The sequence below is a fragment of the Podarcis pityusensis genome (genome assembly GCF_964106645.2).
Source record: "Podarcis pityusensis genome assembly, chromosome: 10".
Taxonomy (NCBI): domain Eukaryota; kingdom Metazoa; phylum Chordata; class Lepidosauria; order Squamata; family Lacertidae; genus Podarcis; species Podarcis pityusensis.
This window is the reverse complement of record NC_138035.1, coordinates 58,743,895-58,771,850: the sequence shown is the minus strand read 5'-3', so window position 1 is coordinate 58,771,850 and position 27,956 is coordinate 58,743,895. Positions and strand designations below refer to the sequence as shown.

At 43.3% G+C, this 27,956-nt stretch overlaps 1 protein-coding gene and 1 long non-coding RNA gene across 2 annotated transcripts in view; one reads left to right on the top strand and one right to left on the bottom strand.

Annotated features, from left to right (window-relative positions):
• Positions 1 to 20,285, bottom strand: part of LOC308486741 — a 433,510-nt gene extending 413,225 nt beyond the window's left edge. The window contains exon 1 of the long non-coding RNA XR_013991253.1: positions 20,156 to 20,285. This is a non-coding gene — a long non-coding RNA (uncharacterized lncRNA). The remainder of the gene's footprint in view (positions 1 to 20,155) is intronic.
• SLC13A1 (solute carrier family 13 member 1) overlaps positions 1 to 27,956 on the top strand; it is a 92,564-nt gene that overhangs the window by 33,369 nt on the left and 31,239 nt on the right. Inside the window, exons 2-7 of the mRNA XM_081023674.1 lie at positions 6,471 to 6,595; positions 14,310 to 14,438; positions 15,412 to 15,548; positions 24,121 to 24,308; positions 24,427 to 24,484; positions 24,573 to 24,630. Of these exons, the coding sequence (XP_080879800.1) occupies positions 6,497 to 6,595; positions 14,310 to 14,438; positions 15,412 to 15,548; positions 24,121 to 24,308; positions 24,427 to 24,484; positions 24,573 to 24,630 (669 nt within the window). The 5' untranslated portion in view covers positions 6,471 to 6,496. The remainder of the gene's footprint in view (positions 1 to 6,470; positions 6,596 to 14,309; positions 14,439 to 15,411; positions 15,549 to 24,120; positions 24,309 to 24,426; positions 24,485 to 24,572; positions 24,631 to 27,956) is intronic.

The following is a 27,956-nucleotide window of genomic DNA, read 5'->3' as shown; positions in this document are numbered from 1 at the left end:
AGGTTGGGTGGCAGTGAGGAGGATTTCCCCATAATTCTCTGAGCTGCGGAATCTGCTCTGGTTTCAGGTAGCCAAAGTTCTACAAGAGCAGTCACTTTCTATCTTGTGTGTGTGTTTGGCCACTTATGGTGGCTTGAATTTTATCTACTTCTTCATAACTGAGGGTTTTCCCTGGTATGTAGTGCCTTGTATGACACTGGCTTTCATCTCATAGTGACTGGCACAGGCCATTCAAGTTCAGTGCTGGAGTAATGTTGACATACCCTCCCGTGTTTCTCCAATGAAAATAGAGACCTTCCCTCCGACATTTCTTCAATGAAAACAGGGATGCCCTATTCCATACCCTCCAACATTTCTCTGACAAAAATAGGGGCACTCGCGGGTGGCACTGTGGGTTAAACCACATAGCCTAGGACTTGCTGATCAGAAGGTCGGCGGTTCGAATCCCCGCGACGGGGTGAGCTCCCGTTGCTTGGTCCCTGCTCCTGCCAACCTAGCAGTTCGAAAGCACGTCAAAGTGCCAGTAGATAAATTGGTACCGCTCCGGCAGGAAGGTAAACGGCGTTTCCGTGCGCTGCTCTGGTTCGCCAGAAGCGGCTTAGTCATGCTGGCCCCATGACCCAGAAGCTGTATGCCGGCTCCCTCGGCCAATAAAGCGAGATGAGCACCGCAACCCCAGAGTCGGCCACGACTGGACCTAATGGTCAGGGGTCCCTTTACCTTTACCTTAAGGACCAGCAGGACATTCTGGGATCAAATCAGAAACTGGGATGGCTTCTGTAAATACAGGATTGTCCCTTGGAGGAGCTGCGTTGAATATTTCTCACATAGAATAACTAATTTTATTTTGATAGGAATCTTAAACACTTTTGCCTTTATCCATAGAGATGAAAGATCTGGGAATCAAGTGACCAATTCAGGCAAATATAACTAGTAGTGATGGCTATCAACCCGGATGACTTTAAAAAGGATTAGACAAATTCATGGGAGGACAGGCAGGCAGTGGCAACTAACCCTGCTGGCTATGTTCTTATGGCTCAGGGCTAGCTACACCAGCAGAAAAAGGGTAGAAGATAAATTGACAAAACTGCTGCGCAAGTGTTGGCAGCGGATCGATTGACAGCAAACGTGTAAAACTTGGAGTGCCAGCTTCACCCGCTACAATATGATCAGGGGATGTTAAATATTGTCAAGTATCAAAGTCAAACAACAAACCGAAATATCATCAGATGTGCTATTGCTATGAAATATTCAGTGAATATCCTGCAAATGTTTGAAGATGCAGAGAACATCTGGTGAATGTTTGACATCCTGGCTTGCAGAGAGAGAATTTGGGGAAGCAAATTCATTACAGCTGTGGGTTGGGAGAGCGTAACATGAAAAGTGACTGAAGGTGTTTTTCGGTTCACACCAAAACTGAGGGAATGGCGTTTAAATACTGCCAGCAATGGCTGGATCTACGCTGACCTGTTTAACGTTATTTCCCATTACTAGAATATTATTAGATATGTTGTTCTAAAACATCACAGGGCATACTTGTTAATTAAAACGTCTTTTACCTTTTCCCTCCCGTCAAATGTACCCAGGTAAGATCCTCCCCCTATAGTGTGGGCAGGGTGGTCCCTCCCCCTACCTGGCCTGATCACCTTGGCAACGCCTCCCCAGGCGGGATTGGGCAACTGGCTGAGACCTCCAGGTATCCCACCTGGGGAAGGCGAAGCCAAGCCTGTGCTAATGGTGCCACATAGGGTCCAGGGGGCTGCGCGTGACCATGCAAAGGGCGCCCCCCATTTAATGTGGGGAGTGGTGATTCCATTATTAGAATAATATTAGATATGTTGTTCTAAAACATCACAGGGCATACTTGTTAATTAAAAATTTTTTACCTTTTCCCTCCCATCAAATGGAAGTAATACCTCGCCCCCCCCCCATTTCCCAAAACACTGTTTCTTTCCCTGCTGCTGGTCACTGTTTGCTATGCTCCACCCTCTGGTGTTACACTTTAATCCTCCCTCCCTCCCTCCCTGCTTGAATACCATAGGAGGGGGGGTCAGAGTTTGAATGCAGTAAAGAAAGGTAAAACACTACATAGGGACATATGAGCAGTGTTTCACCGATGCAGTGGTACCTCAGGTTAAGTACTTAATTCGTTCTGGAGATCCGTACTTGACCTGAAACTGTTCTTAACCTGAAGCACCACTTTAGCTAATGGGGCCTCCTGCTGCCGCTGCGCCACTGCCGCACGATTTCTGTTCTCATCCTGAAGCAAAGTTCTTAACCTGAAGCACTATTTCTGGGTTAGCGGAGTCTGTAACCTGAAGCGTATGTAACCTGAAGCGTATGTAACCCGAGGTACCACTGTACAGTCATACCTCAGGTTAAATATGCTTCAGGTTGAGCGTTTTCAAGGAACACGTTACTTCCGGGTTTTGCTGCTCGAGCATGCGCAGACGCTCAAAATGATGTCACACGCATGCGCAGATGCAGCAACCCGTGCAGGCGCAGACGCAGATGTGGGTTGTGTTCGCTTCAGGATGCGAACGGGGCTCTGGAACGGATCCCGTTCGAATCCAGAGGTACCACTGTATAGCTGCATAAAACAATTAACAACAACAACAATAATTTACAGTGGTACCTTGGGTTAAGAACTTAATTCGTTCTGGAGGTCCGTTCTTAACCTGAAACTGTTCTTAACCTGAAGCACCACTTTAGCTAATGGGGCCTCCAGCTGCCACCGCGCCGCCGGAGCAGGATTTCTGTTCTTATCCTGAAGCAAAGTTCTTAACCTGAAGCACTATTTCTGGCTTAGTGGAGTGTGTAACCTGAAGAGTATGTAACCCGAGGTACCACTGTATTACTTTCCCCAGCCACTCTGGGCGGCTTCCAACAGGAGATTAAAAATACATTAAAACATCAGTCATTAAGCATTAAATTTATTAAGCATTAAACGATAAAAAGGCAAGGTAATAACGCATTGTGCACGTAAAAAGTAGGGCGTCATGTCTCCATGTACATTAGCAAAACCATTCCTTAACCCCTCCTTAACATTAAAAACCATGAGCGTAGACCCACCCTATAAACAGTGAAAAAATTGTGGCTTGGATGCATGCTGAAGGAAATGCATGACTGTGTAAAACAGCTAGTGTAAATTCGCCCAGAATGGTAGAACATGAGGAAGGGACTTTGGGTTGATGCTTGTGGCATCATTCAGAGCCCTTAATACACTGCAGGACAAAAGAACCTGTCCGCCCCCAATATTGTTAGACTAAAACTTGCAACATCCTTGGCCCATGACCTTTCTGGCTGGGGATCACGGGAGTTGGCAGTATGTGTCTGAATATCAGTTGTTGAGAGAGTTCTCTTGTGCTCAGGTCCTGCATGTGGGTTTCATGTAGTCATTGAGAGAACAGGATGCTGGACTAAAAGGACCTGATCCAGCAGGTAATAATAATAATAATAATAATAATAATAATTATTATTATTATTATTATTTATTTATACCCCACCCATCTGGCTGGGTTTCTCCAGCCACTCTGGGCAGCTTCCAATGGAATATTAAAATACAATAACCTAGTAAACATTAAACAGGGCTAAACAGGGCTGCCTTCAGATGTCTTCTAAAAATCTGGTCGTTGTTTATTTCTTTGACATCAGGTGGGAGGGCGTTCCACAGGGTGGGTGCCACTACCGAGAAGGCCCTCTGCCTGGTTCCCTGTAACTTGGCTTCTCTCAGTGAGGGAACCGCCAGAAGGCCCTCGGCACTGGACCTCAGTGTCCGGGCACTTATGTTCTTACGTTGAAATCCGAAATCATCCGAAAGACCACTCGTACGATCTGTCCTGAGCAGGACTGGTCAGGTTAAGATGCTAATCCTATTAGCCTCGCCCTTGTCTGGGTCATTGCAAACTACTGCAGCACAAGGAAATGGCTACCCTGGCTGGAATGGGCACTTAATCAGATTAATTAACTTTTTCACTTCCCACTGCTTTTTGTACACACTGCAGTACATTTCCTTCAGAGGAGCACGAGAAGTTCAGCAGTACAAAAGAAAATTACATCAGCGGCTATGGTTGGCAAATAGTCGTGGGTCAGTGAGGTTGCATGTTTGCAGGGTAATTAAAATCTGGATCAGCTGGCAGGCTGAGCCAAAGTTTGATGACTGAAGCACAACTGATTCTGCAATGTATGACTGAGGGTGGGGAGAGTGGACTAGCAAGATGAGGAAACTGAAATCAGCTGACTGGCATCTCCTTTAGTTTGGGGTACTTGCCAGGGATGGTTTGTACAGTTTCTTTTTCCTTTTCTAGTTGTCGAACAAGATACATAGGCAACAAATCTACGTGACTCCCACATTTAAAAACTGCAAAGCGTGAAGCGTTTCAAGGATTGAAACCCGATATAATAATTAATTGTACAGAGGGCATGCTTCATGGGACTGATAAGAGTTATAGTTCAGCAGCATCTGCAGGACCAAATGTTCCCCACTCCTTATTAAGGCATGTCCAAAAACTTTGTCAGACTCTTCTTCAGGTTGGATCAAACATAAATACGAAGTGGGCTGTGGCCTTCTGGGTCAAGTGCAATGGAGTGCATGTGTGTGTTTCTTGGGGCATGGTAGGAAAAACCCCCTCAGAGCATGCCATGGCGTTGTTTCAGAAATGTCGAAAATGTCATTTCAGAATTAGAACAGAAAGTTCCCTTTCATGACTCCAGAGAATTTCTGCATTGGGATGGGATTGTGATACAGTAGTGCCTTGGGTTAAGTACTTAATTCATTCCGGAGGTCCGAACTTAACCTGAAACTGTTCTTAACCTGAAGCACCACTTTAGCTAATGGGCCCTCCTGCTGCTGCCACGCCACTGGAGCACGATTTCTGTTCTCATCCTGAAGCAAAGTTCTTAACCTGAAGCACTATTTCTGGGTTAGCGGAGTCTGTAACCTGAAGCGTATGTTACCTGAAGCATATGTAACCCGAGGTACCACTGTATATGTGTGGAAGGGGCCCATGCCACAAGTTTGTGTTGTCTGAGTCCCTAAACTATGACTCTCATCATCTCTGACCATTGGCCATACTGGCTGAGTACAACAACATCTGGAGGACCACAGATTAGCCCAGGGTCTCCCAAACTTGGGTCTCCAGTTGTTTGTGGACTACAGCTCCCATCACTCCTGACCATGGGTCCTGGAAGCTAGGGATGATGGGAGTTGTAGTCCAAAAACAGCTGGAGACCCAGGTTTGGGAAACCCTGGGTTAGCGGGTCCAGTTTCATAGGCTGGCTCCAGGTCTGAGGGGGTCTTGAGCAATGTGTCCCTCTCCTCTTCTGTCAGTTGGCTGTGGTGAGCAGGAACATTCCTGGCTGCAGTGACAGTATTCCAAACAGTGTTGGGCACCTGGGCTTAGCCACCATTTGATTTCCTGGCAACTCCTAAGAGGTTGAGCGTGTTGTGGGAAATGGTGACTCAATTCAGCTGCAGGAAGAGGGCAGAATAATGGGGCTGCACCTCCAGGAGGCCCTGGGTGCTGATGCCACTCCTATGCTTTCATCATAGCAAGACGATTCCTGCACATCATGGGGATATTTTGATTGACTCAGCATTTCTGCCATCATAGCATGCTTCATACATTGCTCAGACAGCTGAACTCTGCGCTCCCCAGGCTACAGTTAAAAATGGGAACTGTCAACAGGCAGCAGGGTGAGAAAACACATATAGACATGGGAAGCAGCTAAAGACTGCCACATTATTATTTTTCATAGATAAAAAAAGTGCAGAATCGCACACACCGGCCAGTTTCTGTTTTGACTTGAAATGTTCATTTTGCGCTTCTCAGAAGTACATAAAGGCAAGAAGCAGGCAGGAGGAGCTCTGGCCTGTAATGGTGCCCACCTGAGAGGTCCTGTGACTGCACAGGTCACAACACTGTTGTGGTTCAGAGGCATCCAAGAACATTGTGCTTAAATTATCCCTTTCTCACTGCTCACAAGTAAGGAGGAACATCGGTATGGTGCTATCAGAGTACGAAGCAAGAGTTCTGAACTCAGTTCACTTTCCACTGTACTTCTGAATTTAACCAAAGTAGCTTTGAAACTTGAACAACCCCCTCACGAAGTCTCAGGACTCAGAGAACACACGCCCCACCCAGCTTATCTTCAGGCTTCATGAAAGGGCAGGGTGAAGAAGAAGGCTTCTCAACAGGGCCTGGGTGGGTTCCTAGATCTCCTCCTGGTATAACGGAAGAATAAAAAAAGAGTGCAGTCAGAATAGAAAGTATTTCATATCTTCACTGGGAAAGGCACCTCTTATCTAATGGTAAGACACTAAAACAATCAAGAGCTATATTTATTTTTAACTTGGCTTGACTGAAGGCTCTGTTGCAAAGGCTAAAGGTGATAGTTTGGAGAAATATTAATCAGACACTTCTACTTAAGGTTCGATCTCTCTTTTCCCTTTTGGTTTATGGTTTCCACAGAAAAGAAGAGCCTGCAGCCCACCGCCATGAAGGTCATCAAAACACTCTTGGTCTACCGACGTTTTCTCCTCATCTTCTTCACTCCCCTCCTGCTTCTTCCATTGCCTCTCGTCATCAGAACCAAAGTAAGTGAATAATAACTGCTGCCCTACAGCTTTATATTTCCAAAGCCTCACTGAAATGTTTCATCTTCCTCTCAGTTATTTTTTCCCTCAGATTGGTCTCTTCACAAAACTCTGCTGCGCGATACAGATTGAAAGTGATTTTAAAAAACACAGATTTAAAAAATCGCAAAGTCTTCCTGGTGTGTTCTTAGCAGATAAAATGGATAGGCTGTCACCCAGACAGTTTTAAATATTTTAAACATTTCACTTCCGTACCAAACCCTGGGCACTGTCAGGAGTATAGCTTTAGTGTGCTTTGTCATTATAGATATGTACAAGGTGTCAAGAAGATCTATCTTTAAATTGCATTTTTAATTTGAGAGGGAGAATCTGTGGCTAGCTTTATGGGAGATATAATTTCAGTAATGACAGTTACTTGCTGCAGTATTTGGAGAACTGGAACAAGAGAGAGAATGTCAACATTCCCAGCTGAATGGAATCAAATAATTGATAGGCTGATAATCAGTTACGTTCTTGCTATCATTTGCTCCATTGCTCTGCATTATACATTTAAACCGGTGTCATACCAGTTTTAAAAATTGTGAAGGGCACATGACAGTTGTGCTGCCAACAGATTAAGATCAATGTGTGTGGCAGCTTCCACATAGCAAGTAGTCATGAATCTTTTGTGTGTTTTAATAAAGGATCCCGTACTTGCACGTAAATTCAGTATTTTACATTAAAGGCCTTCGTGTTGACTAATCACAGAAGGCCAAAGTGAGCAGAAATTCATTATTTCTTTGTCACCGGAGAAACATGGCCTTTTATCTTGCTGCCTCATCAAGACATATGTCAGAAGTTAATGGTGTTAATGGGTGAAATATTGACTCCACAAAAGGCAAAGGCAAAACTCTCGTTGATTTCAATGGATCTGCCGCCTTTCATCTTCTTCAGAAATGGTGCCAATTTTGATGTCAGTGTACTTTCACAGAGCTACTCTGCGTACAAATACACAGAATTGTATTCCCCCGCCCCCCCCCGCCCCTCATTTAGGGAGGAAACAAAACTCTTGTTACTATTGTGTGGTTTCTTGTCCTCATTCAAGGACATGTTCAAAGGAAGTATTTCTTTTCAGAACAAAGAATAATAGAATCTATGCAGATTCAAAGGGGAACTTATGACATCCAATTGATTCCATCCTCTGTTGTTGCTCACACCACTTATAGATAGATACATGTCCTCCAGCATCAGTATGTGATATGTATTTTCTGGCACTAAGACACACACCACTGGAAAGCAATATTACTGATTATTTATTTTTAAAGGCATGTGATAGTTGTCCAGCAACAGCATACTGATCTATACACAGACCAGCAATCAACACACATCCTGCTTTGACATGATAATGTACATCTAAATCTGTGTGAAGCAGAGAATCCATTTCTATATTTGGGGAAAACTGGTGTTGTTTCGTTGTTTGTGTCTCCAGCCACTTATTGAAATCATCTGAAGTTGAAAGAAAATATGACTTAGGTGCTGTTAACAGGCTCCACATAGTTGCTTCTAAATGGCAGCCACACCAAGGCTGGAGTTAAAACGTTTGGGTCTTTTTAGGCTACCCAAAAGATGGAAATTGGCAGGCATTTACGTATAATATGGCGAATGAAAATCGGGGTTCTTAAATGCACAGGGGAACCTACACAAGTAGCGCAAGCTCCCTGCTACAGATGGTCAGCTCCCAAGTCATGGAGGACAACCAGGAATGCGACAGGAGAAATGGGATGGATATTCTAATCCTTGCACCATGTGATGGAGGAACAGAGAGAGCCAGAGAGCGAGTTTCTATTAAAGGGGCCTACCATGAGCAGAACGCTGGCCATTCTTGTCCATTGGAAAGTTTCCCCCACTCTGTTTCTGACTGTGGCAGAGCGCAGGGGAAATGAATGATGAGATTTGTAAAATGGATGACGTTCAAGCAAATTCACCCTTAGCATTACTTGTCAGTACAGCAAAGTTATGGTTCATAGAATCCCAGTGTCGTTGCCTTACAACTCAACACATGAAAGTGTGTAGCAGATTTCAGGGCTGGTCACTGTTTGGTCACTGTCTAGAATTATGTGTGAATGATTACAAAGGAAAGGGAATGATTTTGAAACCTGTGAGACTCCAGCATCTCACAGCATGGCTATAGCTGACTTTGACTTCACATCTAGGACAAGATTTGAGATAAGTTCACAGATGGCCTTTCTGTGTTCTCCTTTTTCTTCTTTGGCTATGTAACTGTGTGAGAATGTGGTTGAATATGAAAAGATTTGATGAAATAAATCACAAGCAATAAAAGTTAGAGGTGAATAAATTTCTCTTGTTTACAGCCTTGTTGAAATGTAGCCCTGCCTAAGAGATGGATAATATAGTTTCAGGTACAGAGAACTAACTCTGCTCAATCAGTTATTTTAATGACTAATCCTGGTGCTAAACTTCCCACCACCATAGCATATGTGCAATGTGATCCTTTGAGGCATCCTTCAAATGGTGAAGAAACACTGGCTACAGAACTTTTAATATGTATATAATATGTCTTGGCTTTGCCTTGCTTGCAGTTGGCTTATGACTTTAATGATAGCTCGAGCTGGGTAATAACGTCTTCTTTGTGGTTATTACTCCATGGCAAAATCTATTCCGGATGACTCAGAACATTAAAAAGTAGGCAGAGCTGTCCGTCCCAAGCTATTGCTCCATCACACTCATGCCACACAGCTGCGGAGAAATCAGTTTCCCAGGATGTTAAACAGCTCTTGGAAGCCAGGTGATGATCGGATTGGAAAGATACATCATTAGAAAGGCGATGATCAGATAGAAAATGTTGCAAACCATAAGGCTGCAGACCACAACCAATTATGATCCCAGCTTGAAGAAGAAGCTCCCAGGTGTCTGTGGGTGTAAATCATGGTTTTCCAAACGTGGGTCTCCAGCTGTTTTTGGACTACAACTCCCATCACTCCTAGCTAGCAGGACTAGTGGTTAGGGATGATGGGAATTTTAGTCCAAAAACAGCCTAGTATAGGAAGAAGGCCTACATATAAACTAGGTTTAAATCAATGAACTTTTGAGGTTTCCAAAGTCTGAAGTTGGAAACACGCTGTAATTTCTTAAACTGCAGAGCAGGACTAGCCACTGTGATGCCCTCCACATGTTTTGACAGCAACTTCCACCATCTCTGACCGTTAGCCATGAGGCTGATGGGAGCTGGAGTTTACAATATCAGCGGGGTACCATGAGTGGTTGTAGTCCAGAAACATCTGGAGGGCCACAGGTTTCACATCCTTGTTCTATGACTTTTCCCAAATAGACCCTTATTCTTCAGGAGATCTTTGGTGATAACATCTCTTGGCAACATGAATGGTTCTACACTGACTCTGCACTACCCACCAGGCCTGTTGCTGCTTTTGCTCTTGAGGGCCAGCTGGTGAACAGCAAGAAATAGTGGGGTCAAGGTAGAGTGCAAATGGTGATCAGAGAGGTTGTTGGGGGCCAGGTGAGAGGTTTATGAGACCAGCTTATTTGAGTCGTCATAGGACAAGAGCAGGTTCTTTCAGGTTGCCAGTTGGGGGTTCTCTGTAGGATTCCATGCCTCTTCCTCTGAGGAAGTCTCCCCAAGGTCCTAGTCAGACAGGACCCTGGCATTTGAGATATTTGTGCAAGGATGACCAATGTGGTACCTTTCAGGTGTTGTTGGAATGCTGCTCTTTGTTATCCCTAAACACTGAAAATGCTGGTTAGGGCTGCTGGAGTTGTGATGAAGCTGGCTACCCTTGTGTTTGTCACAATCAAGATTCAAGGCCAATGAATTGGCCCAAACTGTCGTATCTCATCAACAAACGTACCTGTGATGTGGAGTGTGCATACACCTAGCAATTTTTTTACACTCTATAGCAATGCATCTCCTTTGCTTCTGCCCTGCACATAGACTCAAGCTGCACCAGAAGTCCAAAAAGATCTTGAGAATGTTCCTCCATTATTTCTGCTGTGGTTCTGTGGACCACCGGAAGGTTCATTATGGATCATCAATGGTCCACAGAATTACTTTTTTATGACGATCAGAGAGTTGATGCAGGTTGCAAATGTGAGGAAGTGATAGACATTCCATGCACTCTGATATTGGATGGATCTGTTGGGCCTCTTTCCACCTGCCGCATCAGTAAAATAACAACTCAGAATGTTTCACAGTCTGAAAAATGCAGAGAAGAGCAAGATTAAAGATATGGCAAGTTTTCTACACGTCAAAGCTTCTTCAAAATAATTTTCACTAGATTGGAATGAACTGAAAAGGGCACTTTTCAACCATACAAAGAGGCATTTTTATTAACCTTTACTTGAGAGAGAGAGAGAGACAGAGAGATAACTATAGCAGTTATATCTTAATATCAAACGTTCATCATTTAAAGATGTTTACCATCTGCATTTTTGTTGTTGTTTTTTTCTTACTCCTCCCTTCTGCACCACTGCTTTGCATAACATCAAGCCTGTTGAAAGGTACTGGGAAACACAAAAGCTTGATCAATATTATATGACAATTATGGTTGGTCCTAATAATGTTTCAATTACTGAGGTATGTGGAGAAATTGATGTGATCTATCTATCTTCTTTGCCCTACAATGCAAATGAGGGATTTCTCCAATGAAACGGATGCAATAGATGGGGAAGAGAAGGAGTGATTTGGAATACACAGTTTGCCCCTCAAAATATTTCCTGTGGCAAGTCATGGAGGCTATACATTCTCGATAAGAGCACAGCGTGTCTGGGGGAGGTAATCGCATCCCTAAGGAGTTCTTAAGATTGTGATGAATCCAGCACAGTAGGGCTTAAGCATCCCCAGTGCTTGAGTAAAAATAAACCCAACCTGAAATTGTCCCTGCCATATATGTGCTGGCTGGATGTTTTGTCTGAAACTTCTGTTGAGCAATCAAATGGGGAAACAGTGTGCAATGATTATGTGTCAGCAGCACAGCAAGTTGGCTGAAATAGCGTGGCTTTTTATTCCTCCTCTTGAAAGCTGCTCTGCCACGGTGCAACTCAGACCCTTCTTACATGACCTTGAGAGAGCCAGTGTGGTGTAGTGGTTAAGAGCGGTAGTCTCATAATCTGGTGAACCGGGTCCGCATCTCCGCTCCTCCACATGCAGCTGCTGGGTGACCTTGGGCTAGTCACACTTCTCTGAAGTCTCTCAGCCTCACTCACCTCACAGAGTGTTTGTTGTGGGGGAGGAAGGGAAAGGAGAATGTTAACCACTTTGAGACTCCTTAGGGTAGTGATAAAGTGGGATATCAAATCCAAACTCCTCCTCCTCCTCCTCCTCCTCCTCCTCCTCCTCTTCTTCTTCTTCTTCTTCTTCTTCTTCTTCTTCTTCTTCTTCTTCTTCTTCTTCTTCGTAGCCTGAGGGCTCCTTCCCAAGCTTCTTCCTGCTGCATTGCTTGGGTAGCAATAGTCTCAGACCACACAGCCACACAATAAAATGCTGCTGTTTAGGGGTGGGAAATGATGTTCATTCCCTTCTGGGTAACCTTCCCAGGGCCACATCCCTGTGGTGGGCAGAGTCAGAAGCCCAGGATATGTCCCTATTTTCACCAGAGAAATGTTGGAGGGTATGGAACAAGGAATGTAATTTTGCCTTATAATCGGCTAGTTTCTACAGAAACTTACACACCATTTCCTCCAACTAGGCAAGCAAGAGCCATTACCCAAGTCCAAGGGCCCATTCCAGCCCGACAAATAACGCTTTGCATTATTTGTGAAGAGTGTGGCCTGGAAAGAGTGCTGAAGGCTAGGTAGAGAGGCCCTTGGACCACGACAACCAAAGGCTTATCTCTTTACTGTCCTGCCACAAATGGAATGAAAACCTGCCCACCACGTGTGGACTAAAGCCTGAGGGAAACGTTCCCAGAGGGTGTCACCAAACTCCCCACACATAAGGAACTCAGATGGGCTTCTGTGTACAGTGGCAAGCTTTCAAATTTCAGTGGCCCCCTGTACGATGCCAAAATTTGGTGCCTTCCCCACCTCCTGCCTTCCATTCTAAGTCATTGTTGTGGGGAATTTCCTTTCTGGGTGAAGAGTGAAGAAATAAGTGTTTACAGTGGAATCACCTTCCCCCATGCCTGTTATTTAATCAACCAAAACTTAACTAAACACTGCACGTTAAGCACAGCGTGATATGTAGTTTGGCCAAGACTCAATTTCAGTCAATAAATATCTTGACTTCCTTTTCTTTCCTTTTCTTTTTTTGAAAGCCTTGGCCTGTAACAATCCACCTTCCCAGATTCTGCCCCCCCGCCCGCCCCGGCAGATGATCAAAATCAATTTTGCATTTAACTCTGTGTTGGCTTCTGCATTTCATTTAAATATCTTGAGGCAAAATGTGGGGAAATGTCCCGCTAATTCAGACATGGCTATGACAGTCTGTATGGTTGTCCTCCACACCCCACCTTAAATAAACGAGTACAGATGGTTCAGGATCAGTAACTTTCATATTGATGTGCTGATTTGGTATTAATGAAATATATATGTTAATGGAAAACTCATACCTGGCACAGATTTTTCTACGTTTGTGTGTTTGGCATGGATGTGGCTTTCACCAGATGAAATTCTGAGCATGGGAACATCAAGTTCCAATGTCCCTGAATCTCAGTAGAAAATTCCTATTCTAAAGGGCTGTCATCAGAGGGAAAGGAGGAAATAATTATTTTTCCAGCTGTATCAGCTGCACCAGAAACTGGACTGGAAACATACCCTCCAACATTTTTCTGATGAAAAGAGGGACATCCCAAAATTTCTCTGATGAGAATAGGGATGTCCTAACATCTTTTCATATCATTTTAAAGTTAAATGTAGATGTCTCATTTTGGGTGAAAATATTGCTAATTCAAAATAAGGCTACGCATGAGTGTATTCACAAAATATTGTGACATTCACCCACCAGTGGAATCTCCAGTCTTCTCACAGAGAAACGATCTATTATTGTTCTGAGGTATTCAGGTAGGTGGCAGGTGTTGTGTTTCCCACCATGTTCCTCCAGAGGAATCTGAAGTAACATTTTTTTGGCCATAAAAGTTGGGTGGAAGGAGAGTGGAAATGGAAATATAGCTTTTGACAAAGCGCCAAGACTCTTTGGACAAAGCACAGTCTTCCACCTCACGGGAGGGCAACAAAGGAATCCACTTTATTTCGTTGCTCTATCTAGCTCACTATTGTCTACTCTGATTTCAAGCAGAGGTCTTTTGCTACCTGGTCCTTTTAACTGGCAGTGTCCACCATAGAAACCGGAACCTTATTCATTCAAAGCACCCTGCTCTTTCATTGAGATGCAGCCCCTTTGCAACACAGTGCCTCCCCTCAAATGTCTGTTCCATTGACAGTTTGTGGAAAACAACGAATAAATAAATAAAACATAATATTTAGAATTTGAAAGCAAATGGCCATGGCAGATAGCTATTATTTCGTTCTTCAGGTGATCCTTCTTGGAACATGACTCAAGGAACAGAAATTTCTGCTATATCAGCAACATTGTGAATGTGACTTGGGAAATCGCTGGATTCTAGTTGAAGAGGAGAGTCTCCCCATTATATCTTATCGTCCTTTCCAGTCAGGGGTTATAATGTTTTCTGTCTGATTGCTCATGTTGTACTACAGAAATCTGAATCGGATTTGCTTTCATTCTATTTTCTCTTTTCAATTCTAGGAAGCAGAATGTGCCTACACGTTATTTGTGGTGGCCATCTTTTGGCTCACAGAAGCATTACCCCTGGCTGTTTCAGCATTACTTCCTGCTTTAATGTTCCCATTGTTCGGAATTATGGCTTCCAAACAGGTAAATTTCCTGTTGTTGTTGTTGTTGTTGTTGTTGTTGTTGTTGTTGTTGTTGTTCCTCCTTTCCTTTCCCTTCCACTACCCCAACTGCCCATATATTTGATAGCCCAAATATCAAACCATTTGATTGCTTTATTTGCTTTCTTTAACGGTGAATTTATACAAATCCTGATGCCTCAAGGCCTTGGACACACTCAAAGCATCCCTACTGAGCCCATTCTAGTGGGCTGGGGAGACTGGTGCTGTCTAGAAGTACAGCAATGGAATCACAACCACTATGCCTCTTGCTACCACTTCGAAACACAAGAGGCAGCAGTGATGAAACCTGAAACTTGATTTCACATCCCATTTGCCCCTGAAACCCGATACAATCTGGGCCAAAAGTTCAGCTTTTCCAACTTTCTTCCAAGCACTGGCTACCACTCTCTTTATGGAAACGGCCCGCTCCTTTGCAGAACCCTTTCTGCACTGGAGAAACTGGTTTCATTCCCCTCTCATTCTTCTGAGTTTCTTATGGCCCATCACCAGGCTGGCTCCCAACTCCCATGCCTTCCACCAACTCCCATTAGGCCCATCCAAGGCCAGCTGTTGCACCAGATTTGGAGACATCTTGACTGGGCAAAGCTGGAGAATACGGAGAGGTGGGTGAAATCCATATTTTGGGTTTGCTGCTGGGACAGAGAGATGGTGCTAGAATTCAGGTGTTCCTCAGCATGGTGCTGTCAATGCCCGCCCCCCTTGAAACACACCCCATATTTAATTTTAGTTTAATTTTATTCCTCTAGTAACAGCAACTTCTGGTTTCAAGAGCAATCGTGAGGATTGAAGTCCCTGTTGTTTCTCTTTATACATCTAGGTGGCTTCATTCGTTTCGATTTTCCTCCACAAATTGTACAGCTCATTATTTTCCTGAGATGGAATCATGGTAGCTAAATAGCGCACATTTAGCTAAACAAAATGAATTTTGCTTTTAGGTGGCATCGGCTTATTTCAAAGATTTTCATCTGCTGTTAACGGGAGTGATTTGTTTGGCAACGTCAATAGAGAAATGGAATTTGCACAAGAGAATTGCCTTGAAAATGGTGATGCTGGTGGGTGTTAACCCTGCATGGTATGTAGCATACTGACAAAAGAAACTGATATACTGAAAACCCCTTTGGCTCTGTTGTGCAAGTACTGTAGACTTGCCAGCTCTTTTCTTCACCTGTCCTTTATAAAACTGCACAATAAGAAGAAATTCCACAGATGCTACTCTCCCCAGCACTGTAGCTCCATGGCAATAATAGAAGCTTCACCTGTTGGAATTTTCAGTATTATGTAATTGTGATTGGAGCACAACAATTCAAGTAGCAACTTTTGGGCAGGTTGGTTGGGTTTGTGTGCAAAGTATCACAAAGTATATGGTGTGTGTGTGTGGGAGGAGTAGAGGGGCTGTTTCCCCAGGTGCAAAATTTTGGGGGTGTGTGCAAAATTTCAAAAGAAAAATAAACTGCTTTGAGGGTGTGTTTTTTAAACCAATCAAGCAGTGTAAAAATTTCATGAACTAAACAATAACAATAAAATAAATGGCCACCACTGGTCTCCCATCCCCAGCTTTTCTCTCACTGCTGGGAAGACCCTTCCCCACCTCCATCACTGCAGCCCGGCCCTGACAGGAACCACAGGAACCCTAACCCTTGCCCCAGGCACTGGCAACCCATGCTACACCACTGCCATTTACAAGCCATAATTACAGTTCTATTTGGCTGCTAAAGAGATTTGCTAAGGCCAGCCTTTTGTCAAAATTGAATTATACATATCGTTGGGATGAGAAGACGAGTTTTACACGAAACACTTCTGTTATTGGCAATAGTGGCGCACGGCTCAGAACAAAATAGCAGATGAATTTGTGAACAGCTCTGACTCATACTTCTTAATGACTGGTATTAAGCAACTGAGAGATCTTTCATACATTATCTCATCGTTAGTATTCCATCCAAAGCTGAGGTAGTGCTAAGCAGTTTTATTGCAGACAGATAGGAAGACTCTGCCCACCCCCTCCACCCCCCAAAATATTGCTGACAGCTGTTACAAACGAGAAGACAGGAGAAATGAAATATCATGTTGTGCTCCTTTTTATTGTTCATAAGGGGTCAGGTAGCCCCTGTCAATCCAATCAGCAAGACCAAAAGCAGTTTGCCAGCATTTCAGGCTTTCTGGTTCTTGAATTGTCAGATGCTGCTGTGATAGGGAAGCAAGGAGTTGTCAGTTTCTCACTTGATGATGGTAAATTAGCACAGTTAGGGAAAGCAGAATGGGTGAAGTGGGAAACCTCAGTGAACCTTGGAGACCCCAAGGACCATGCTTGTGTGTACATCCCTGCCTGCGAGACTGATCACAGTTTTGGTTTGGAGTATCATTATTTCTTCACCTGATAAGATCTCATCATGACCGTAAGGCGCCAAAGAGCCAAACCTGGCCATTAGGAGTAACTAGAAAGCTAAGATAGGAGATGAGAAAGAGATGATGAAGCCATCCATTTCGTAAATATGGAATCCACAAATATATCTTACCTAAGCTCTTCATCGATAATCTGGCTGGTTTCACAAAATGCAGGGAGGTCAGAGGAAAGCCAGAGAAAAGCTCAGCACATGAACAGATCAAGGCTGATTTCACAGTGTGTGTGTGTTTTCTAAGCCCACAGCAAGATGTCAACAGTGCTGTGAGGAGGGTGTAGACTGTTGCTCCAGATTTTGTCTCTGCAATTGAACGTGCCCATCAAATGATGAGTGGATTACCTTGGTTCCAGACTGCTCTCTTATGGATTTCCTCATTCTTTCCTCTGATTTAACACGGGCATTTTCTAAAATTAATTCTGGAACGGGTATAGTTTGCTGAAGCTTTATTTTATTTTCATTTGTTCCCATCGCTTTTCCATCTTTCTTACTGATCTGTGCAAGCAATCCAATGTTTTAGCAATATGCACAAGCTGTGGGTGGGGTGAGAATTAAGAAGATTAAAGAACTAACAGAAAGAAATTAAAACTGTGGCAGGCTAAGCATTTGCAGTGGCCTCTATGGAGCCTGAAAATAAAAATAGAAGATGGCAGCTTCCTTGGGCATTGGTGTGGCTTGCAAACTAGACCAGATGATTCAGAAACCAGAAAGAAATTTGGATGGGGAGAATTTTGTAAGCATGCCTGCCTGCCACCCAGTGGTCACCTGGCCTCCTGTAATAATATATTGTACTTTAATACGCAAACACTGTTTTTGTTTTTAAAAAACAAGAACAGCAAAATAATTATCCTTATTACTACTTCATCAGGCAGGCCACTGTTGCCACTTGGTTTAAAAGGGGAAATGAAGACTGAGAATGTTTGTTATCTTCACCGCTTGCAAAGCCACCTGTGTCGCAGATAGAAGTTTAGCAGGTGAAGCTTTTCCTGAAATGGTGGTGCAGTTAGTTTCAGTTGGTGACATTCTCCTATGACACAATTTTAAGAATAGGTAAAGGTAAAGGGACCCCTGACTGTTAGGTTTAGTCGCGGACGACTCTGGGGTTGTGGCGCTCATCTCGCTTTACTGGCAGTGCATGGAAACGCCGTTTACCTTCTCACCGGAGCGGTACCTATTTATCTACTTGCACTTTGTGCTTTTGAACTGCTAGGTTGGCAGGAGCTGGGACAGAGCGACGCAGGGATTCGAACCGCTGACCTTCTGATCGGCAAGCCCTAGGCTCTGTGGTTTAACCCACAGTGCCACCCGCGTCCCTTAATGTTAAGAGTACTGGAACCCTAAAATAAGCAACGGTACTCAAGAGTTGCCTCAGACTTGAACCAAGAAGCAAGTCAAACAGCAATTCCATTAATTTAACATCTGCATGATGTTTAATGGCATGCAAAATATGCAATGCTGAAGTTAAATAGGCTGGTGGCTCCATGTAAATTCCTCCTACAGATAATTTTTGACCCTCCAAAAGTACCCTTTGAGCTGGGTGTTATCCCAGTTGCACTGAAACAGCAATATTATCTTGACAGATAATATGTCAAGTTAAGATAAGAAAGTGTTTTCTATCACTTTCTGAGATGATTGTTTTTCGCTCTTTATAGCTGCTGTCCCAAACCAGGTGCTCTTCCTGTTATGGGGCTCCAACTCTCATAATTCTAAACCATTGTTTATGCTGGCTGCTGAACATCGGTTTTTATTGCCCGGCAATATCGCAGGCAGAAGAAGGCTGCTGTGTCTGTCCAGTCGGGTTATGTCATTTCATTTCATGTCAGTGTCATTAAAGCAGCAAGTAACCTGAGATGTGCACCCAAAAATTCCCTGCAGAGTCACATCATAATGGCATGTGATCCAAGAGGGCAGCCTCCTTCTCATTTGTGAAATAGCAAGAGATTTTGAGGAGAATATCTCAGATCATGTAGGTGTCTTATCCATTTCCGCTCAGAATTTACATCCAGCTTACCGGGGCCAACAATACTGAAACCTTTCCTAGTGATAAATGAAGCCATCTGCATGGATGTCAAATGGTCGTAGGCAGAGTAGATGAGGGGAAACTGAGGTGGAATCGTCTTTTGAAATCCACTTTAGAACAAGGATCATCAGTCAGTTTTCAAACCGCAAATCTATTGGGAATAATTTTACACTCTGGGTACATAATGATCATTTGAATGCTGGTTTATAAATTGTTTGCTATCAAAAAGAGATTGCAATAAAGCAGTTCCTTTATTTCCCCTTCTTCTTTTCCGAAGAATTCTTTTTCTTCTCTGCAGGCAGTTTCTGTCCCTCCCCCTCCCCACCTTTTAAAAAAATAAATCAGTTTACAGTGGTACCTCTGGTTACGTACTTAATTCGTTCCGGAGGTCCATTCTTAACCTGAAACTATTCTTAACCTGAAGCACCACTTTAGCTAATGGGGCCTCCCGCTGTCACTGCACCGCCGCCATGCAATTTCTGTTCTCATCCTGAAGCAAAGTTCTTAACCCGAGGTACTATTTGTGGGTTAGCGGAGTCTGTAACCTGAAGCGTATGTAACCTGAGGTACCAATGTATTAGAATCTCCCATTCTACTACAGGACTGGCTAGCCAACAAGCACATTCATATATTCAGTGAGGTTCCCGGTTCCTGTTCAAGGCCCTGGCCCCTAAAGGTCACTGGGGTCACTCTCCTACAGAGGCCAGACTGCTTCTAACCTCCCCACAAATGCCCTTCTACCATCATCTATTGAATTGCAGAGACAAGCAGGACTCTGCTTTCAAAAAGCCCAAACCAGCATATGCAATGAGAAATGGCTTCCTAGAATCCCCCATTTTATGTATATAGTGGGAAGAACACAGAACAAGGCATTGTTGCATGTAAAATAATAAATAATGCTTCTATTTAGCACCTTTACCCATGGATGCAGAGCATGCAGGTGTAGTTGAACTACAGCTCCCATCATTCCTGATCTTTGGCCATTCTGGATGGGGCTGATGGGAGTTGGAGTCCAGCAACACCTGGCGGGCCACGGGTTCCCCATCCCTGACAAAACACACTGACTTCCCTCTTCAGCAGTTATCCTGACCCACCAGTCTTTTCTCCTCTCTCCTTCCTATCCACTCACTCCTCTCTTTATGCAAAGTCTGGGGAGCCAGTGTGGTGTAGTGGTTAAGAGCAGTAGTCTCGTAATCTGGGGAGCTGGGTTCGCGTCTCCGCTCCTCCACATGCAGCTGCTGGGTGACCTTGGGCCAGTCACACTTCTCTGAAGCCTCTCAGCCCCACTCACCTCACAGAGTGTTTGTTGTGGGGGAGGAAGGGAAAGGAGATTGTTAGCCGCTTTGAGACTCCTTAGGGTAGTGATAAAGTGGGATATCAAATCCAAACTCCTCCTCTTCGACTGTCATTCTCAGATGACTTTCTCCATCTCTTACTCACCCTGACTCCACTCAGCATCTCAGCATCACATTCCACTGCTGTAAATCATCCCTGCCTTCATTCTTTTGTTACATACACACAGCAGTAGTGTATTTCTCCCCCTCAAAAGAGAAGGGGAGGAAAAGTACGGAATTTGCCTTCTTACGAGATGTTTACATCCCCTATCCTTGCTTACGAAATCCGGTCATATCCAGATACCTTCTAGAATTTGCAAAGTTGCCTTTGCCTAGTTCTAGAAATTACAAATCCCAGGAAGGACTGGATTTCATAACCTTATCCCGAAAGTGGAAGAAGCAGGGACAGGTGATCTGCCAATTTCAGCTCCTTTGTGTTTCTCACTTTTCAAATCTTAAGTTCAGTTTACACGATGAGTTTGTATTATATTTAAAGTATGGCTTTTTGTATGCCCCCCATACATACTTTTTTGTATGCAATTTTGCCTAATTCCTGCATTTTTGCCATTTCCCCTGATAATATAAATTTTTACTTATTAATAATATACCCTGCTTTTCACGTCATTTAGGTCTCTAAGTGGCTTTTAAAATTTATTTTTGCTAAACAACAAAGAAGTATGAATTTTTTGGTTGGATAAATACATCATTTGGAGAAGCGAATGGGTTGGATTTCTCCCCTGTTCCTGGAAGAAGCAAGGATGTTGCCTCTGGCAAGATTTTCTAAACTGGCAAAAGGCTGAGAGCTCTGTTCCAGACCAAAGTTTTTGTAGGAGGATTGAAAGTGCCTCAAATTTATTTGCAGGACATTTTGACCATCACATTCAGAACTTCAGAATTACCATTAATAGTCTATGTTTAGTCTGACCTTAAAATAAATAAACTGGTTCAATTGGGCTCATCTAGAGCCTTTTGCAATAATGACTATCATCCATTTAATAAGAGGTAGGCATAATAAGCAGAAATTATCCAGAACTGAAATGTAACCTGATCACAATTTGGTGCCCCTATAATGTAGGAGCAAGCAGCTTTATTTCAGAGGAGGCGAGATTTCATCAGCCAGGATGTGGGTCGTGCCACCCAAATAACTTGTAAAGTCATTTTGCATTTTTCAAGGAGCCTGCCCTTACCTGAAGTAATCATTAACATTTATGCAATGCTTTCCATCCACACCGATTCCAAAGGTCTCTGCAATCTTTGTAAAAATTATCCATTCTGGGACCACTTGTTACGAAGTAAAAATGGTGTAGGTGATGCATGTACCTCATAGTCGTTTCTTACGTAGACAAGGTTGTGCTTTCACAAGTTAAAGTTTGACCAAATCATTTTTCACCATCTCCAGCACTGTGCTGTGGGAGCAACTTCAACAAAGTATGCAAGGTTACCAAGTTGGCAGCGTCAAAGAAATGAGTATCCCATTTGGAATGGTTTGGGGCACATGGCAGCAGAACAGAATTGGCAGTGAAATCTTGGTGAGGAACTAGGATACTAATCTATCCAGAAGACCTAATAGCATTGCTGAAGATAGCTGATCCCTTTAATATCCACTTGAGTCTCTCCTGGTATGTTCACCCCCTAGATAATAAGGTGGAGAGCCTCCTCTTTGGTGGCCCCATGGTGATGGAATTCTCTTCCACTGGACCAGTGTGAAATTTCTACATTGCAGATTTTTGGGCTGGCCCTGAAGACCTTCCCCACACCCCTTCCAAGATTGATGTTTATTAGATGGGTACTGGTCTGAGTTTTGCTGTTTGCGTGTGTGTGGGGGGGGGGGGTGATTGTTTAAAGTTTTAAAATGATGCTCATTTTCTTTTGTTGTTTTGAAAGTTTGCCCAGAGAAGCAGCCAAAAAATAAAATAGAAATGGCTGGAGAATCTTTCCAGAAAAGGCTTGCTTGGATGGGGGTGCAAGGAGGAGAGAAGCTGAAGCAGCAGAGAGCAGGCAGGAGGAAAACAAAATAGAAAGAGAAATTTATACTGGGCTACAACAACCATAAGTCCTAGTCATTGGTTAGGGGTCATGGAACTCCAACATCTTATGAAGGCTACAGATTCCCTACCCTATTACACAGCAAGAACATGTAGTCAGTGAAAATATGGTGACTTATAGTTCCAAGTTGCACCTGTGGAGTGACTATTGCAAAGGAATGAATCAGGGCACTGGGTTGGGGAGTAAAGTAGATCCCCATTTAGCATTGTACAGCTGTCACACATACAATTGGAAACTGAGAGTGCAGGTTCCATGCAACTGTTTTTCAGTGCCTACCTGTGTGGAGATAAACTGTTGGTTAGGTAAGAAAACATCAGCTTACCTGGAAGGACTTTGAGCCAGCAAACTAATTGGGAATCTGATGAACTGAACTAATTTAGGATGTTCTAATGAGACTTGTCCAAGTAGCCATGCATTTTGCACATCATAAATCATGAAGACACAGCCCTGGTCCCAGAGTGTCAAAATATACGAGAGGAGTCCATTGTACAACCTGCTGTCCTTCAAAAAGGCTTTTTCACAGCAAAAAACAAACCATCAATTGGTGAAACTACAATTTTTGTAAATTTTCATAATTCGTTTTAATTATTGCCTTTACCAGAATGTATTCCATAACTATGCAGTTAGTTGTGGTGTGATCTAGGGCATTTTTACCAGAGAAAGTTTACAAGGCCGTTTTTTGTTATTGTCTGAATAGATTGAACCATCTCTCCTAAAGATGAGCTCCATGGCCTGGTCCTTTGAGGTCTTGTCATCCATTTTCTTTGTAACGGTGCCTCTCTGCACATGTTACTAAGCTAAAACTCCCAACAGCCAATGGCTAAGGAAGATAAGAGTTGCAGTTCAGTAACATCTGAAGGGCCAAAGGTTCTCTACACCTGCCCTACATCTTATTATGTTATTCCTCCCTTTGTTGATTTTAATTGGATGGGTGCATAATCTCTGGTTCCTGAGTAAGGAAAGGCAAAGAAGGTTATTCTGGAGCTTGACCATGTGAGCATAGGGAAGGGTTGTAGCTCAGTGAGAAGCACATGATGCGGAAGGTCCTGGTTTCAGGAAAATACTCTGTCTGAAACCCTAGAGAGCCAATACTAGCTACTATAAACACAAGACTTAGATGGAGCAGTGGTCTGACTTGAGATAAAATAGTTGTCTCTAACGTTCCCTTACAAGACTCCTATGACACTGGAGTGGCTGAAAATGCTGTGTTAACACATATATGTTGCAAGGAACTTGATAACCCTGCCTCATTCATCTGCCTTGTGTGTGTGTGTGTGTGTGTGTGTGTGTGTGTCACAGCAACTGGTGGGCCTGTAGTATATTATTTATCCCTGAATCAACTTTCAGCTCAGTATAGCCTGTTGACTAAAGTAAGTAGCACAGGTGTGCTGTGTCTGGATTTATTTTCTAGGAATTATTTATTTGTGTATGTATTTTTACACCACCTTGCATATAGCATCCCAAGGGAATGCACATCAGATGAGAGTTGGTGATATTTTAAAAGAGTTAAAACATTTAAACAGTAATAACTTTTTCAAAAAATAATAATAATACAGCAGCAATCTGGGGCAAATTAACATTAATCAGGGACTAAGCATCAGTGGAAGCCTGAGAACGCAGGTAAATCTTTGAAAGGCACCAAAACACCAGCCGTGGTTGGCACATGTCTGAGCTCAAGTGGTTCCACATTATGGAAAACTTCATTTAGTAGCAAATCAGAAAGCATGGTAACTCTTTCATGAAGATGATGATGACAACTCAGTTTCATTTTGATGGCAAAGAACCATTCCTTTGTTTTAAGCTGAGGGCTGATTGTAGAGAAATACATGGAGGTGCTTCTCATTTCAGGCTCACCCTTGGCTTCATGATCAGCTGTGCCTTCCTGTCTATGTGGCTTAGCAACACCTCCGCTGCTGCTATGGTGATGCCCATCGTAGAGGCAGTGGCTCAGCAAATCATCAGCGCTGAAGCTGAAGTGGATGGCCTGGAAATGACTCACGCAAATGGAGCCACCAATCACGCGTTGGAACTCGATGGTACGCAGGGATGTTGGACGTTTCCCACCTTTACCTTCCCTGGGGAAAGACCAGATAAACCGAAGCCCTCATATTCAACTTTTCACCTCTCTCCCTCTCCCTCTCTCTTTTAAAATAGAAGATATTGATGAATGCAAAGCAGTTGGCTGGAAAGAGAAAACAAAGCAAATTAATGGGTAAAATTTATTTTTGATCACGTGTATTACATCAGTTTGCTCAAGCACAGCAGATCACTTATAAACACTGCATGCTTCTTTTTTCCAGATACAGCAACGGGTCTGCTCATGCAGCTCACACTGTGTGCAAGATTGAGAAGGAAAAGGTACTTCATAAGCAATCGTGGCATTTTAATTTTGAAATTATGGTTTGATATCAGCCTAGTAAGTCAGGGTCACTAATTTCTCTAGGTCCATTGACACATTTGGATTTTTGAGAGAGTGCTGTGGGCACCACCCTCCCTGGTCACTTCTTTCAGCTCCAATAAAATTAATTTGAGCCTTGAAAAACACATAAAGCTGAAAGAGGAAACAAGAAAGAGTGCTACTCTTCCTTCCAATGTTTGGGTTGCAGCAACTGGTTCAGGTCATTCTCTTTAGAAGGATGAGCTGAAGAAAAGTCCCTGTAGAGATCCATTTCAGACTGAGCAGCCAACATATTATATTGTTGTTTACCCTTTTGGCCCACTCAGATGCATAACTTGTTTTAATTACTCCGGCTGAGTTCCTCATTCTTTTGTTTATATATATATATATATTTACGTCCTGTGTCCGTGTCGGGCTGCCAGATGATTTTAAACAATGATCTCTTGCAAGAGGGAATCAGAGTCTCATAGAAGACTGTGGCAACTTTTCAAAACATAGCGTAATGGGGGCCCCTTATTACAGTCTCCACTGCTGCAAAATGTTCCTTAGTTATAAAATCCTGATTAGACATCTCCCTTTTTATGTAGTTGAATTCCAACTATGAGAAATGTTTTACTGGCTTTCCAAATAACTAAAAAATAATAATAATGTAGGTGGTCTTGTTGGTCCACTGGACAAAAAACCCCAAAGTCTACACATTTATTATTTCTTTATTAAAATTATTAGTATCCTGCCTTTCGGGTAATCTGCAATATGGTATAATACAAAATTGTGAGTGAGCTTTTGAAGTCTCCAAATTAAAGAAAAGGACGCAGCTAGCCATGTTGATGAAATCCAAAATCTACAGGGTGGTGATTAGGGACAAACAAAATGCCAGTAAGTCAGGAACAAATGTTAGAACTTGCTCATGACTTTGTGACTTTTCAGTTGGTCCTAAAAAGGCGTTGTCATACTATAGGTTTTGTTGGGTTTGACAGGTTTCTTGAGCCCTGCCTGCTGCCCTTGTATCTCTAGCTGTTAATCCATCCCGCTAATGGTTCCTGATGCAATATTCTCCACTGGTTTCTGCGTCCATGTTCTTCCTTGTCTTATGGGAATATTGCCTTAAACTGAGCCAGAACCTAAGTCCATCTAGCTCAATATTGTCCACACTGACTGAAAGCAGCTCTCCCGCCCTTCCTGGAGTTTCTGGGGGTAGAATCTGCGATCTTCTGCACGCCAAACCAATTCCCTCCCACTGAGATCCTTCCCCTAGATCTTCCTCTTTGGACTCAGTTCACCCCTGGCCCTAGTCTGACTGTGAAGTTGCTGGCAAGTCTTGGAACAAGAATTGTGGTGCAATTTGTAACTCTGCTTTGTAATGATTACTCGTGAATTCTTATCTCGAGACTCGGATCAGCTTCATTAACCCCTGGCTCTAAGCCATCCCCCTGTAACTGGAGTCTTTAAAGTGCATCATGGATGAAAAAGCCATTCCCTGACACGTTTCAGTAAACGGACATGACAGGGAAAGAGAAATGCACTAAACCCAACTAATTATATGAATTCATTCTCAGAAATCCATGTTTGGTTGAAGTTCTTAGCCTGGGGGCTCCTCCACACTTTTCACTGGGCCCATATTTTGATTGTCTTGTGCCCTGATTAATTCCCCCTGGCCTGAGAGCTTTTCTCGTTGTTGCGCTTTGCAAAAATCTTACCTGCCGAATTGAAGCTCAGCGAAGGAAAATCCTTCCCTGAATTCTCTGCACATCTGATAAGTTCTGGTTCGGTGGGATTTTCACAAGGCACAGCTGTGGAACGACGAGAAAACCTCTTGGACCCAGATGAATTAATCGGCACACAATGTGATCAAAATGCGGATCAAAGAAAAGTATGCATGAGCCCTGGGAATTAGTAGCTGAAGTCTGGGGATGATGGTCTTAAAATGGTGTGTCCACACATTTTCCTCCCTCTCTTTTCCTCCCTGCACTCCAGGCTGCTGGGACCAAAAGTACAGCATCCACGAGTGCCTACCTAAGAGATCAATGATTTTTTTTTCTTTTAAATGTACACGTCTGTCGCCATTTTGCTACAACCAAACCTGTCCCACCACCTGCAAACACGACTCTCTTCTCTTTCTATTTACCAGTATTCTGGCATGAAAAACCTGTACATCAGACAGACTTTTTAACAGACCTTAACAAATATTCGATCCCTTTGAGATGCTCCATAATTCAGTCCCCATGTGAGATCGTTCAATTCAAACAAAAATGGGGTAGAATGGGTTAGATATCAATATCAGACCCCAAAGCTCAGAGCCAAGAGAGATGTTGAGCTACAGTGAGCTAAATTTGCCTCAAGAACTTCCAATTACCATGCATGTATTTGAGTTGTCTTATTTTGAGTGATGTAGTTATTATTTTTGAATGCATCACTGAGCATTTGAGATGTGGCAGAGGTATGTCAATGCTTCACTGATAAAAAGTATGTTTCAAGGTTTTTTTTTAAAAAAGGATATCCCCTCCTCCTACAGGTCAAGTAAGTTGGACCTGTTCTCATGAGGTCTATAGGGTGGTGGGGAAGCCATTTCACTGTGACTTCCAGCTACATGGGTTCATAATAAGGCCATCTTGAGGAGTTACAGGCATGCGTAGGATGCAGCCCTGGCATGCCACCACTACACCCAAGCCAAATCCTGCACATAATGGCAGATGCTCATGGTGACAGCCTCACACCACTCAGAGAGGGAAGAATAAGCCTTCTATGGTGAATACTTTTTCCATGCAGATTTTCATCCCCTGTGAGCGTTTTCCCACTACCTGTGCTGGAGCCCACCACAGTGAGACTGTTCTTACAGATGAAGAATAATTTTATAAAATGGCACGGTTTAGAAACTCTCACTCTCTTCTAGTTCAATAATCCCCAAGGCATTCTGAGCCAAGCCCCCTTCCATCTTGCCTCTGCTCATTATGGCTCAGTGTCAGCATCTTCCATCTGCCTCTTCCCCTTCTTCTGTCCTCTCTCATGTTTTCACAAACTTACCAAGTCGCGAATATGGAGGAGGGGAAAGAGCAGGCTGCTTCTGTTTCTGCAGGCCAAGCTGTTCTTGCCAACTTGAACTCTAGGATGTATTATTTGCTATTCTTCCTGATTCATCAACCAGGAACAATAACAACAAGTTTTAAAAACCTACATGCATCAGAAATACACCAAGGGTTATTGCAAAGAGTCTTCACTCTACAATGTGTTTTATCTAAAACCTCCAAAAAGATTTGCAAAAATCTCAGCCCCTTCAATTTCTGACCAA